The sequence below is a fragment of the Ochotona curzoniae genome, unplaced genomic scaffold (genome assembly GCF_017591425.1).
Source record: "Ochotona curzoniae isolate NIBS_2020 unplaced genomic scaffold, NIBS_Ocur_1.0 contig_291, whole genome shotgun sequence".
NCBI lineage: Eukaryota > Metazoa > Chordata > Mammalia > Lagomorpha > Ochotonidae > Ochotona > Ochotona curzoniae.
The window spans coordinates 1,050,918-1,066,350 of NW_024465649.1; the positions used below are offsets into that span (position 1 = coordinate 1,050,918).

The 15,433-nt window shown below is 36.3% G+C and overlaps 1 protein-coding gene across 1 annotated transcript in view; it reads left to right on the top strand.

The window, feature by feature from the left end:
• Nucleotides 1-15,433, top strand: part of DNAI4 (dynein axonemal intermediate chain 4) — a 53,443-nt gene that overhangs the window by 13,736 nt on the left and 24,274 nt on the right. Inside the window, exons 5-7 of the mRNA XM_040978596.1 lie at nt 6,893-7,049; nt 11,059-11,198; nt 12,411-12,563. Coding sequence (XP_040834530.1) covers nt 6,893-7,049; nt 11,059-11,198; nt 12,411-12,563 — 450 coding nt within the window. The remainder of the gene's footprint in view (nt 1-6,892; nt 7,050-11,058; nt 11,199-12,410; nt 12,564-15,433) is intronic.

Consider the following 15,433-nt stretch of genomic DNA (forward strand, 5'->3'; position numbering starts at 1 on the left):
GAATCATAGAGAAGAAATCAATGAAATTAGTGATATAGTTTGTAAAACTAAAAGCTGATTCATTTAAAAGCTCAAATGATGGTAAATTTCACATAGGCTAACCAAGAAAAAAATGAGAGGAAAAAAGAAAGGAAAGAAGGAAGAAAGAAAAAACAACCTGGAATGGAAAAAATGAAAGAGATGTCATAACTACTATGGATAAAAAGGGTTTATTAGGAAAAATGTGAACCATTCTATATCAACTAATTTTTTAACACACATGAGATAGACCAATTCCTTGAGAGGCACAAACTATCAATATTCATCTCAGAAGAAATAGATAATCTGATTGCTCTATTTTAAGAAGTTGAATAGTAGCTTAAAACTTTGCAAAACAGAACCCCCCAAAAAAGATAAAACAGGGCCAGATATTTTCACAGATTAACTCTACCAGATAAAAAGAATTTTTTTTTGTAGTTAAATAGGTGAATGGGAATAGTTTTCAGCTAATTTTTTGTTCAATAGCAAAATGATGAATGCTTTCTGTAAGATTCAAAGCAAAGGAGAAAGTATTCTTTCTCATCATTTGTATTCAGCATTCTATGGAAGTTCTTATTAAATGAGAAGTCAAAAGGTAAAAGAATAGAATGTCTCATGTTGCACTCTTCCTCACAAAAATGTTCACTAGCAACTATGCACAAATGAGAAGATCTCTTTGAAAACTGTGACTCTTGGGAATAAGTCCGACTTCCAGAGAGTCTGCAGCGTGAATGAAATCTGAATGAGAAGGTTAAGAGGAAGCTCTCTGTGCTAACTTTTATTATCATAATAAATTATCTGAAGCATGCTACTTTAAAAAGAAAGGGGTTTTTTTAGTTGGTTTTTCTGAAGGCACAGAGTTTAGGAGCCTCATCTGATAGCAGCGTTTATACTGTAATGGTCCTGAGGTGGCATAGCGCATCACATGTCTAGAGAAGAACTTGATACACTCCTTTACCTTGTAAATTTCCTAGGCTCAGGTGTTTTGTTATAACAGTGCAAAACAGACTATGAGTATCATAGTATCATCCTAAACTGTAGAATAGCTTAAGTGTCCATAAGCATATGGGTGGATAAAGAACTTGTGATATTTGCATAATAAAATACTATTCATTCCCTGAAAAGGACATTAAGTTGTTTGTGATGAAATGGATAAAACTGGAGAATTCTATAAAATGAAGACAGGCACAGAAATACAAGTCCTGCGTATTCTTACTTCAGGTGTCAAAGAAAAGAATGGTAGTGCAGAAGGTTGAGGTTGGGAAGAAAGGGCTGCAGATAATATTCAAGAGTTACAAAAATCTTAGGGAGAATATTTTTGATACCTGTTGCATAGTGTGAATGTGGTTAATCATAGAATGATAGCTAAGAGAGTAGCTTTCAAATATTTTCGTCATAGAAATATTAAGCATTGAAGGTTATGAAAGTGCTAAGTAGCCTGATTGTTCTACATTATACTCATAAATTATAACATCACATTTTATCCCATAAATACACATAATATAGTCAGTTTATAGTAAGACTGTGCATTCATATGAAATACATGCTCTTTTAAAACATTTTTTCAAAATACTTAAATATAAATATGTTAAAAGGATATAAAATATCACACAGGCATAATGAAAGTGATTTTATATGAAAATTTATATATGGGCCCAGAACAATGGCTCAGTGGCTAAATTCTCACTTTGCTAAGTGCTAGGATCCCATATGGATACCAGTTCATGTTCTGGCTCCCACATGGATCTCCCACATGGGTGCAGGATCCCAAGGCTTTGGGCCATCTTCGATTGCTTTCCCAGGCCACAAGCAGGGAGCTGGGTGGGAAGTGGGGCTGCTAGGATTAGAACCAGTGCCCATATAGGATCCTGGCATGTTCAAGGCGAGAACTTTATCCACCAGGCCCGAACAAACTAATTTTATAAATTTACTGAAAAGCAAAGGATCTGGAAAAACCAATGCAATTCTGAAAAAAGAAAAAGATGATTTGCATTAGCTCATTTCAGAAATAAGTATAACATTACTGTGATTTAGTATTGGTAAAAGAGTAGACATTGAGCAATAAAACAGAAAAGAGAGACTAAAAGTAGATGCAGTAATATAACCAATTCATGAAATACACAAAGGCACTTCAGTGGGGAAAAAAATTTCAGTTCAACAAACTGTGATGGGAAATGGTGAAAAAAATTTTGCCTAGACAGGGACTTTACATCCTACCTAAAATGGATAACAGAACTGAATGTAATATGTGAAATGACAGCACTTCTGAAAACAAAAGTATATGCATTTTTGACTTTGTTGATGAGGTTTTTAAGTAATATCCTGAAAGAAAAAAAAATGATAGACTAGGCCTGATTAAAATTAAGAATTTTTTTCTAAAAACAGCAGGGTTATGTGAATGAGAATACAAGATACAGTGGAAGAAAATATTTGCAAATCACTTATGATAAGAGAATGCTAGAATTTGTAAAAAATGTCTGTTTTATTTGTTTATGGGTCAGAGTGCGAGTTCTCAATGACTCACTCTCCAAATTGTGAATAATGGACTTAACCCTTAAATTCAACAGACTAATAGCAAGGAAAAGGGAATGAAAGATTGAAATTGGCATGTCACCAGAAATGATATGCAGATAGCAAATAATGATATGAAAAGTTTCTCACTATTGGTTGTCCTTTGGAAGCACAAAATACACCAGCAAAGAGGTACTGCTACATAATGACTAGAATCCAGAAAACTGATAACAAAAATTACTAGTAAGAATATGAAGCAATTGGGGTTATCGTTCATTTCTTATGACAATATACAATGGTACAATAACTTGGAAAATAACTTGGCAATTTTTTATAAAATTGAATGTAGTCTTACATATGATCTCAACAGTTACACTCATTGGTATTTGTGCAAATGAGTTGAAAACATGGTCACACAAAAATGTGCCCTTAAAGTTTTCTAGCAGCTTAGTCATAAATGCAGGAACTAGAAGCAATGAAGATAACTTTATAAGTGAAGATATGAATGATAAATTATTTGCACAGCTATATAATAGAATCTTATTAATGATAAATAAGTGAGCTATGTATCTTTGTAACAACGTGGATGAAACTTGAACACTCATTGCTAAATCAAATAAGCCAACTTGAAAAGAATGTATACTTTATGATTCCATTTACATGACATCCTAGAAAAGGTGAAATGTCAACATCATTAGAAGGGGAACCTTAACACCTCTTTCTGTGAGAGCTTTTCATTTTGACTTTCTTCTAGAGAGTGTAGCGGTTAAAGTGGAGAGAGGAGGAATTTAAAAGCAGAGGAACCCTGCAGATGCTACCTCAGCCGAGTGGTGAAGGTCATACACTTGATGTGATGATAAATGCTTGTTAGCTCGGCAGTCTTTCTCCTAGAAAGCTAAAACCATTGTCAAACATCAGACAAACTCAAACTAAAAGGCTCTCAAAATACCTAGGCAAGTAGTCCAGAAAATTAGCAGAGTTTGAGAAATTGTCACGGTCTAACATGATGACTAGATGTAACGTGGCAGCTTAGAAGGGGTTCTGGGACAGAAAGATGCTAAAAACTAAGGAAAAAGTTAAAATAAAATACAGAGTTTAAATGCTATCAATGAATGCAGGCATATAAAAACTCTGATTTTCTTGAAGCCCTCGGTACACCAAAAACTATCCCATAATTATAACTTTATTAAATGTTAATTAAAAGTCTAGATATAAGTCAAAAAAGTTTACATTAATAAACTACATGAACAATGTTGATGTATACTAAAGTTTGAAAGACTTTGCTTGACTGCGTAACCCCAAGGAGGATTATGCTTAGAGAAGCTTTTGGTTTTAACCGCAAAGTAAGAACCAAGCAGCTGTTCAGTTGGAACATAGTTTTTGAATGGTCTCAGCAAATAAATGAATATGTAATATGTAGATGCCTTTTAAAAAACTCATCAAGAATGAGGTCAGTTCAAAAAGCTCATCAACAATATGATGAAGCAGTAAATTTATCTTGGTGCAAAAAATACCAAATCCATGTATGAATACATTTTCATGAACACTTTGAAGATACTGTATATGTAATCACTCTCATATTTGTGTATATGCTTATATATATAAAGATATGCAGTTTGTATAAAATCCATTGGAGTATGGATGAAAATAAACTGCTTTTTAACTCAATTGTACTGCAGCATAACACACTGTAACGTGTAAGAGGAAGTCTTCCTAGGTGGCTGCCTATTTAGGTCTCTGATAGTAACCATACAACAGCATCCCATTCCTAAATCCAGTTCTGAATTAATTGAAAACTATGATGACTAGATATGATAGCCTGAGGTCAAAACATCATATTAGCAATGAAAATCTTCTGTTTAAACTCTCTAAATGACAGAATCACCCACCCAGTCATTAAAGATTCTAGACCATCTCTAATGTTTCCCTTTCTCTACCCTTTCAAGGGACTTGATGAGTTGGATGTGTAGAGCAGCTAGGAATGTCAGGCTGGGTTGGAGCTCCCTCTTCCTAGAAGCACCACTGGGACTGAAGAAAATTGTATTTCCTCTTTCACTGTCAGTAAAGCGTGGCTGGCAGGGCAGATTGATGTATTTCTGATTCTGTTTTAGGTGGAGTCTGAGGTATAGATAAGATCTGCAGTAAAACTTGCATACTGCTAGGAAATCTAATCAGGGAAATAGATTGTACTGCTACAAAGTAGTTTGAAATGGTTTTGCAATATGTCTCAAATTTAAATTGCATTCAGGAAACAGAGATACAGACAAAGACCTGTTTGCTAATGTAGTGCTTTGTCTACCATTGAGAAGGATGACTAGGGTCTGGTGTTAGGGCACATTGGGTCAGGGCACATTGCTTGGAACTCCAACATCTGTCATGGTGCCAGTTCAGGTCCCAGCTCATCTGCATCTGGTCTGACTTCTGGAAAGGCAGCAGATGATGGCTCAAGTACTCGGGCCCGTTTCAACCCAAATGTGAGACCAGGGTGGAGTTTCTGGCGCCTGGCTTCGGCCTGACCCAGAAAGCAGGTATTGCAGCCATTTGGAGAGTGAATCAGAAGATAGAGTATCTCTCCCTCTGTCTCCGTCATTCTGCCTTTCAAGTAGATAAAACAAATTTTAAGAAAGAGCAGAAGATTGACTTTGCTGTGGCTTTCCCCAACCTTGATAGATAACTTTTACATATATGCTGTGCCCAAAGTAAAATTATTTTTATAATTAGCATATCTGTGTCACTGTGTTACTTTGAGGTACATAAAGCTAAATCATAAATGAAGAAAGTTCAGATATCAGAATCATGAATTTTTTGTCTCAGAACTGCCAATATTCTTGTTTGATGCTAGACTTCTCACATAATCTGATTCTCATTTTCATTATAATAAAAATATCCAGACTAAATGTGCCTCCCATTGTGTTCATGTGGATAATTTTAAGTGTCCTGTTTATCATAGCCACATTTCCTTGTACAAATTAAAACTTTCTCTTGGGCCCAGCGTGATGGCCTAGTGGCTCAAGTCCTTGCCTTGTACATGCCGGCATCCCATATAGGTCCCAGTTCTAATCCCAGCAGCCCCGCTTCCCATCTAGCTCCCTGCTTGTAGCCTGGGAAAGCAGTCGAGAATGGCCCAAAGCTTTGCGACCCTGCACCCAAGTGGGAGACCTGGAAGAGCTCATGGCTCCTGGCTTTGGATCGGCGCAGCACCAGCCATTGCTGTCACTTGGGAAGTGACTCATCAGATAGAAGATCCTCCTTTCTGTATATCTGACTTTCCAATAAAAATAAAATAAATCTTTAAAAAAAGAAGGAAGAAGCAAGCCTGCATTGCTTTAAAAAAAATTGTCTCTTATTTGACCAAATAATGAAAATTGATGATTACTCTTAAAGAATCGCCTATGACTATAAGTTAACAATTGAAAATTTTCCATTTCCCAGTCTTGTCTATCTGTATGTTATTTTATAGTGTTACAAACATAGTATGGAATTTTTCTTCTGTACCATTCTGTCATTTAACATTTTATCTAAACAGTTCATGTTTTATCTTGTTTAATTATTACATTCACATTCATAGCTAAGTATTTTATTTAGCCTTCACAAATAGTGATTGGTTAGGAACTTAGTAGGTTTTGTTTTCGGTTTTAAGGAAATGTTCTCAGGCTATGGACCTTCTTAAGACAGGACAGACCCCTCATGTCTAGAAATGTTATATTCTTTAAGATTTTCTTTCTTCTTTTAAGAAAATTATTCATTTTTGTTTGAAAGGCAGATTCTACTGAGGGAGAGGGAGAGACAGAGATCTTCTACTCACTGGTACATTCTCCAAATGACTGCAATGTCCAGAACTGATCCAATATGAAGCCAGGAGCCAGGAGCTTCCTCCAGAAGCAGGGACCCAAACATTTCAGGCATGCTTTGCTGATTTCCTGGGCCATAAGTAAAGGCCTGGGTTGGAAGTGGAGTAGCTAGGACACAAACCAACACTCATGTAGGATGCTGGTGCTACGCACAGAGGATTAGTTTGTGATACCGTTGTGCTGGTCCCAACAACCTTATTTTCTTAAACCTTCTCAACTTTGCCTTCACATTCTCCCTGAGTAATGCTGTCATTTGCCTCAGTCTCCCTGTAAATGTGTGGAAGAGTTATAAAGGGGATATTCTAGAAAATTTGGCGGTAGTTATGAGACTGTGGTAGACTAGACATGCAGGAAAAACTTCAATTATGGGCTTTCATATCCATGATGTAATCTGTTCCTTAACCATATAAAGCCACCTGCAATGTGTGATACATCATAGTAGTTTGGTTTCTTGGAAAAATGCAAATTTTAAAATAACAGTTAGTACATGATTTTAATTAAATCGTTTTTAGATTTACGAGTTATGAGGGCAGTGCATGAAACGGTTATAACAAAAGAAGACCTTGAGAAAAATGTAGATATAATACTCACCGAGACAGAAACACTGAAATTGTTTGACCTTCCAACAGTCGTGATCTCGGTAGACTCTGACGAAGCGGAGGAAGTGAGGTATGTACGGTTCAACTGTTCACACTGTGTGTGTGATTCAGATTCTTTTTCCTTCTTTCTTTCTTTCTTTTTTTATTGATTACATTGCATTATGTGACACAGTTTTATAGGCACTGGAATTCCCCTCTCCCCTCCCCTAACCCCCCTCACGGTGGATTCTTCCACCTTGTTGCATTACCACAGTTCAAATTCAGTTGAGATTCTTTCCTTGCAAGCATCTACAAAGCACAGAGTCCAGCATCTTATTGTCCAGATAAGTTCAACAGTTTCTTGGGGAGACCATCTCTGGTCTGAAGGTACAGCCGACAGAGTATCATCCCAATCAATTAAAAGCCCCGGCATTACATCAGTAACAATTTATAACATAATGGAATTAGTTGACGTGGTATTGTGTAACCAGCATGTTAAAAGAGAGGGAGAGAGAGAGAGAAAAAAAGAGTGCAAGTTCTGAACCACATCCTATCACTTCTACATTGACATTACAATTATTAGTTTATATACAGCTGGGTTCTGTACACCTTAAAATGGCTATAGATTACTATTCAGCTGGCTCATGTCTATTTTAATTTTAGTATTTAGCAGTTAATAGCGTTGAAGCATGATTTTACAGAACCTGGATGTTTTTCGGGTAGTCTAACTCTATAACAAGACATATGTCAACAGTTTAGTTGAACAGTTTTAGGAGGGATGTGCAGAGAAATCTTCAATACCCCAGTGAGGAGTAACTAATCTTTGTGTCGCACCCAGTGAGTTATAAGTGCATCCTCACCGCCCGTTTCCTGTTTCTGAGCTTTCCTTGCTGTTCTCTAGCTATTCTAGTTTTTTTTTGTTTATTTGTTAGTTAGTTTTGTTTATTTGTTAGTTAGTTGTTTATTTGTTAGTTAGTCCTGTTCCTTCCTTCAGTGAACGATCCTGACAGAGTCCTAGATATGCACAGAGCATGTGTACACCCTGTGAGATTATATGTCAATTTGTAATTGTACCCTGTGAAATTATATTGAGAATGTTTATGTTACATGTAAATTTGGGGGCGGGGAGGAGAGCCCACAGCTCTATTGCATTCTTTAGTAAGTAGGTGAATGTTAAGGGAGAAAGGGGAGACATTGATCAACAAGTAGAATGTGTTATACTTGGACAGAAGGAGTATGTTGTTGGCACCATGGGGCGACTCTAGTTACTAATAACATACGTTTCGAGATAACTAGTAAAAGGATTTTTTGAATGTTGTGAGCATAAAGAAATGATAAATGGTTGAAGTAGTGTATATGCCACTTACCCAGTTTTAATCATTACAAAATGTATGTGTGTATCAAAGAACCACATTGTACTCCTAAATCTAAATGTTTACTATTTTTCAATTAAAAATAAATTTTAAATTATTGTGATGACCTTCTAAATCAAAAGCAGGCTTTCCTCTTCCTCTGCTTTCATAGGCCATAAGCAGGGAGCTGAGTGGGAAGTGGAGCAGCCAGGACATAAACCAGTGCCCATATGGCATGCTGTAAGGTGGAGGATTAGCCAGTTGAGCTGTTGTGCGGGCTTTCAGACTTCTTTGTCAACCTTGATTATTTTATGCATATAAGTTTTTTTCAGTTTTAAAAGAAAGCACTGACATTTTTATATTTTACATTTCAAAAGGTAAAAATATACAAAAATAAATACATTTGCAATATTAGAGCAGACTTTAGCTTTCTATATTAATGAACATAAATGTATTATTAGCTCTTGCTTCATGTATTTTGACACTGTTGTTACAGGACTACATAGTAAGAATTACTATATCTTCTTTAGTGATTGACACCTTTATCATTTGTAATACCCCTCTTGTCCCTGGTGATTTCTCTAAGGCCTTTTTTGTGTGAAATTTGTAAAAAGAATACTGTTATTTATTTATTTAAAAGGTAGAGTAAGGATCGGGGAGGGACAAAGAGATGTCAAGATCTTCCATCCACTGAGTCATTCCCCAAGCAACAGTTTGAGCTGGACCAGTCTGAAACCAGGATCAGGAACTCCATCTGGACCTCCCACACAGGTGCAAGGAACACAAATACTTGAGTGACCATCATCCCTGACATCATCAGGGACCTGGAGTCAGGAGTGGAGCTGATCACTGCATCCGGACATTTGCATCTTAACTACTAAGCTAACATCAACCTCTGATAACTTTTTTTCTTAATGTCTCATTTGTTTAAACACTTAAATGTATGTTATATTGCATATGTTATAATAGAATTATCCATATTCAGGGCCAGCCATAGCAAGCTAATACTCCACCCTGAGAAGTCAGTATCCCAGATGGGTGTTGATTTATATCCAGGTGGATCCTCTTTTGATTCAGTTCTCTGCTTGTGGCCTAAGAAAGCAGTATAGGCTAGCCCAAGTCCTTGAGTTCTTGCACCCATGTGGGAGACCTGGAAGAAGTTCTTGGTTCTTGGCTACAGATCAGCTCAGTTCAGGCCACTGTGGCCATTTGGGGGAGTGAAACAGGAATGGAAGACCTTCTCTCTATATCTGCCCTTCGTTCTTTGTAAAATCTGCCTTTCAAATAAAGATAAATAAATCTTAAAAAAAAAAAAAAAAAAAAGATCCATGGCCTCAAGGTGTAGATCCCGTGCTTGGCGTTTCAGTTTTTGAAGTAGCTTCATATACTGAGTCGGAGTTCCAGGAGTACAGAATAATAAGCATAAGGTAAGAACTTAAGCAAAGAATGAGAAAAGACTACAGAATTATAGAAAGGCAGAAATTCCTTATTCTGTAGAAATAGGAAAAAATTAAAAAGAAATGCATGGGAATAAATTCACTCCACTAGTGAATTGTGCTGACATCCAGAATACAATATTAAAAAACATTTAAAAAAAGGTTTATTTTCCTTGAAAGTTAGTATTGCAGAGGGAAAGAGAGAGAATCTTCCCTCAACTCTTTCACTTCCCAAATGGCTACAATGGCCAGCGTTGAGCCCACTGAAGCTGGTAGCCAGGAGTTTCTTTGGGATCTCCCATGTGGGTTCAGGATCCTAAGGCTTTGGGTCATTCTCCACTGCTTTGCCAGGCCATAAGGGAACTGGATCATGCTGTAACCAGGACATGAACCCATATGAGATGCCAGGGGTACAGGTGAAGTTTTTGCTTGCTGTGCCATCACACCTAAAAGGACAATTTTAAAACCAGGAGAAAAAATATAGAAAACAAAATCATCTACAGATAAACTGACAACATTATTAGGGATAAAGTAATTTCACAATGATTAAAAAGGTATAATAATTTTAGAAGTGAACATTACCAATAAAATACAAAAATATGACACAAAATGTATTCTAAGTACCTTGTTAAAATAGAAGATTTAATGACACTTTTATTATTAATAGGTAAGTCAGGCAACAAATTAATAACAATATTGGGAGTTTAAACAAAAATTAATGGTTATGAATAAGTCTTTGCACTCAATCACTAGAACATATTCTGCCCAAACACATATGGAGTATTATAAAAATCTTCTGTGTGCAAAGCCATTAGGCAGGGTCACAAAAATCTCAAATGAAATCATACTGAATTCTCTAGTAACATACAGTGAACTTAAGCATTAGTAACGGAAATCTCTGCAAAGTGCACTATACTTTCACATATCCATTTGGATGATAAAAAAAATAAATTCATCAAGTATCAGAGAAGAAATAATAATGGAAATTTTAGAACTTTTTAGTGAAACAATTAAAAATAATTATGACACAAAAGTGGTACTGTAAAATAATTTATAGCTTTGAATGCCTATGTCAAGGTTAATAAAACCTGTGGAACCAGTGCTAGCATTCTGTTGATAAGCACTGAACAACAATTTAACTAAATTATTTGAAAATCATTCAACATTGTTTTTTTCTCAAAACTTTTTCTTTAGCTTTCTGTTTCCTTTTCGATGTAATCCCCATTAACAAAGTAATTGAAAGGAAAAGAATATTGTAAAATGTGGCAGTGTGGTAATTTATTAATTAGTGGGGTGTATTTTGTTTTTACAGGAATAAAAACAAGAATTATGAAATGCTTTGTAGGAATAGATTAGGCAATGACTTATATGTTGAAAGGATGATGCAGACTTTCAATGGAGCACCAAAGAATAAAGACGTTCAATGCGATAGAATTGTCATGGAAGACAAAGGTAATTTATGTTATTCTGCTTGATAAGCTACCATATTTTATATTTGTTCTTAGAGTCTGTTAGTTACATTAAAATAAAGAAAAATGGAAAATCTGTTATTAAAGTCTTTTCAGATTATACCTGAAACACTGACATTGAGTACTTGTTTTGTTACTGTTTTCTTTGGACAAATTCAGAATTCTTTGTTTTCAAGATTTATTTATTTATTTATTTATGGAAAGGCAGATTTACAGAAAAAAGGAGATACAGAGAAAAATATCTTCCTTCCACTGGGTCTCTCGCCAGATGGCTGCAATGGCCAGAGCTGAGACAATCTGAAGCCAGGAGCCAGGGATTTGTTATAGGTCTCCTGCATCAGTGCAAGGTCCCAAGGCTTTGGGTAATGCTCTACTGCTTTCTCAGGCCATAAGCAGGGAGCTGGATGGGAAGTGGAGCAGCCAGGACAGGAACCAACACCTATATGGGATCCTGGTGAATGCAACTGGAGGATTGCCCAAGTGTCTGGAGCCGTAACTACTCACATATGAAAACAAGATGAAACTCCTGGCTCTTGGCTTCAGCCTTACTCTGCCCTTTCAGCCTTACTCAGCCATTTCAGCCTTTTGAGAAGACACTCCAGATGAAGATACCTCTTCTTTCTATGTCTGTCTACCTGAATTTTTCTCTCTGTAACTCTACCTTATGAATAAACAAATGCAATTTTATTTATCTTATAGGATATTTATTTATCTTTAGAATAGAATCTGTGATTTGCCCAAAAAGTATATTCTTTCCGTATAACAGATAAATTGGCAGTTCTACTTGATAAAAATGGAGTCATATTCTTGCAAATAAACAGATCTTCAGAATACAACATGTTATCTGCTAGCTATAAGTAAAGGAATATAAGCATCCTGTTATAGCGTGATTGTCCAAATCATGACAGACTTAGGAGATTATGCTGCACCGCTTGGAGCTGAGGGCGAGTAAGTGTGGGTTCAGAAAACGCGGACAGGATAATCTGGAATTTTTCCTCAAACCCTAAAGCAGTTGTATGTGCTGGAGTACAGTGACGAGGGATCTCTAGAGCTGTCCCATAATTTATTTCTTTGATTTCATTTAACTTCATAAGCAATAAAAGACTCTTAGATTTTGTTATCATTGGTTATGTATGAAGCTAAAGTATTGAAATCTGATTTAAAATAATTCGCACCTTTGTTTCTCTCTCTTTAGGCATAATGTCCACTGCCTGGGATTTGTATGATTCTTACAATGCCCTGGAACGTTCAGCTTCATCAGTAAAACACCCTGCCATGGAATCAACTAGCAAAGCAAGTGTCCATTCTAAAGAACGGGACCAAAAATTGGGGAATACAATGGAAAAAAGTAAGATTATACTTATTTCAGGTTCTTTAAAACTAGGTTTTAATATGAGATTTCAGATTTTTTTTTGGAGATTACAATATTTCATTTCTGATGGGACAGGAAAATGACAGCTTTTACTCAAAAAAAAAAAAAAAAAGAAAAAGGCTGCTACTCTTTCACGCTGTCATGGACTCTCTGAACTGAAAAATTCTATTTCTTTGATGCCTGTCAAGAGTGTTCAAAGATTTTCCTGTGTCTAGTGCTTCTTTCCATGCTCTTAAAGCTCTGTTATTTTCCATGATACAGTTTAATCTAGAGGATCTATTTAATGGAGCCAAGTATGCCATGAAATGGACATACACTGCAGTAAACTGTTAAATATATCTTGGCAATAGAACAATAGAATGCTAGACTTCCTACCATTCTCTATATCTACGTCAGGATACACTTAAATAGTAGGATGAGGAACTTGTGACTGTTGTTGAGGGACTGAATTATTGTTACCGTTATAGGGGAACACAGCATGGGAGAGTGGGATGAAAGGCAAAGGAGAACTCCCTAAACCTAAGGAACTGCATCATGAAATATAAAGAATTTTTAAAATCCGCAGCTGTTAGGATTACCCCTCTTTCCTTCCATTTCTCCTTCCCACTTTCCTTCACCTCTCCCCCATATTATTACAGCAGTATGATCTTTTACTCTTAATATTTCTCCCTGCAAATTATATTAACTTCAAAGAAAAGGGCTGAGTGTTACTAGCTACAGTTTTCACAGAAAAATGAAGGTATATTAGCAACACTGATTCTTAATTGGGATTTTATCTTCACAAAGGACATTTAACAATGTCTAATGATGTTTTTGGTTGTTATGACTGTGAGCAACTTACATGCTGCTAGTTTTTTCAAAACTCAAGTCAGTTCCCACAACAAAGAATTAACCAAACCAAAATGCCAGCACTACCAATGTTAGGAAACTCAGCACTGCAACTTGCTTTTATTATAGGTTTTAAGATAAAGTATTATAGATTAAATAACACAAAATTATAGCTTTCCGGAAGTTTAAGTTTTACTTTTGAATACTTTATCTAATTTTATTCTCCCTATTCTGAAGTTTTTGAACTTTTCCATTATAAATTACTACACTTAAGGATTAGTCCTTATTTCAACATAACTATAACCTGGTGAGTTTTTGTGAAACTTTGGCAAATTTCCATAACTGAAACTGAATCACTTTAACTGATTTTGACTGAAAACCCCTATTTAAACATTGAGTAAATCAGTAAATATTTTGATATATGAAATTTAAAAAGACATGATTATTTACAGAAAATTGTCACTCAAAATTGACTATATTTCCTTTGGAGATTATAGGTCCACAGACCTTCTAAGTTGTCTTTTTTATGTCATTTAATACTCTTTAGTTTAGTATTATATCCAGTCAAAGGCATAGATAATAACAAATTTAGGAAGCAAGAGAAAATAAAACTGCAAATAGGGCTAAGGGTTTCTAGATTGTAAAACAGTGCCTACCCTTTTAAAAAACGACCAAGTTGTCTTCCAACACATCTATATGATGTTTTATATCTTGGAGAACTATTGACTTATTTTTTTTAAAACCTACTTTCTCGGGCCCAGCACGATGGCCTATCAGCTAAAGCCCATACCGTGAATGCACCCAGATCCCATATGGGCGCCGGTTCTAATCCTGGCAACCCCACTTCCCATCCAGCTCCCTGCTTATGGCCTGGGAAAGCAGTTGAGGACAGCCCAAAGCTTTGGGATCCTGCACCCGTGTGAGAGACCTGGAGGAAGTTCCTGGCTCCTGGCTTCAGATAGCCGTAGCACTGTTCATTGTGGTCACTTGGGGAGTGAATCATTGGACGGAAGACATTTCTCTCTGTCTCTCTGCCTCTCTGTATATCTGACTTTCCAATAAAAATAAATAAATCTTAAAAAAAAAAACCCTACTTTCTCTTTAGGTGAGTTTTAGTAGTCATTTTTAGTGAGTTCAAGTAGCTGCTTATGTGAGTATATTTCAACAAATTCATCTCTTATAACATTTGCGAACACAAAGTTGTCCACAATATTTCCTTATTCTTTCAGAAGGATGGAATCAGTAGTAGCAATACTTCTATTCCTCACATGCCTTCTTATGTCCTTTTCTTCTTGCTTGATTTCCATTATAGATGCAGATAGAAGGAGGGGAGGCTGTAGGGAAAGAGTGCGTGAGAAGAAGTCATCTGATTTATTCTACATATGCCTGCAATAACTGGGCTAGAGTTAGGAGCTAATCCATGCTTCGCTGCAGATGGCAGGATCTCAAATATTTTGGTTGTCATCTAGCGCTTCCCAGGGTAGGCAGTAAGCAAAGTGTCTTAGCAAGTAAATTAAACACTAAGACAAATGCCTGCCCCACCCTCCCTCCCTCCCTTCCTTCCTTCCTTCTTCCTTTCTTCTTCCTTCCTTCCCTCCCTCCTTCCCTCCCTCCCTCCCTCCTTCCTTCCCTCCTTCCCTCCCTCCCTCCTTCCTTCCTTCCCTCCCTCCCTCCCTCCTTCCTTCCTTCCTTCCCTCCCTCCCTCCTTCCTTCCTCTTTCTTCCTTTGTTTCTCTCACTCTGTCACTAGATGAGACCTCTTGACTTTGTTCTTTTCAGTTTTCAGAACTGTAAGAAACAAATTTCTTTTTAAAATAAATATTCTTTTATAACATAAAATGGAGTAAGATGTATACAAATTACATTGTAAGGTTATCATTGCTTATCTTCTGAAAAAAATTTGTGACAATTTTTAAAAATGACAGTTGTGCCTGTGATGCCAGCATCCCTTTGAGCACCAATTCCAGACTCATTTCATTCCGTTTACAATTCAGTTCCCTTCAAATGTGTCTGAGAAAG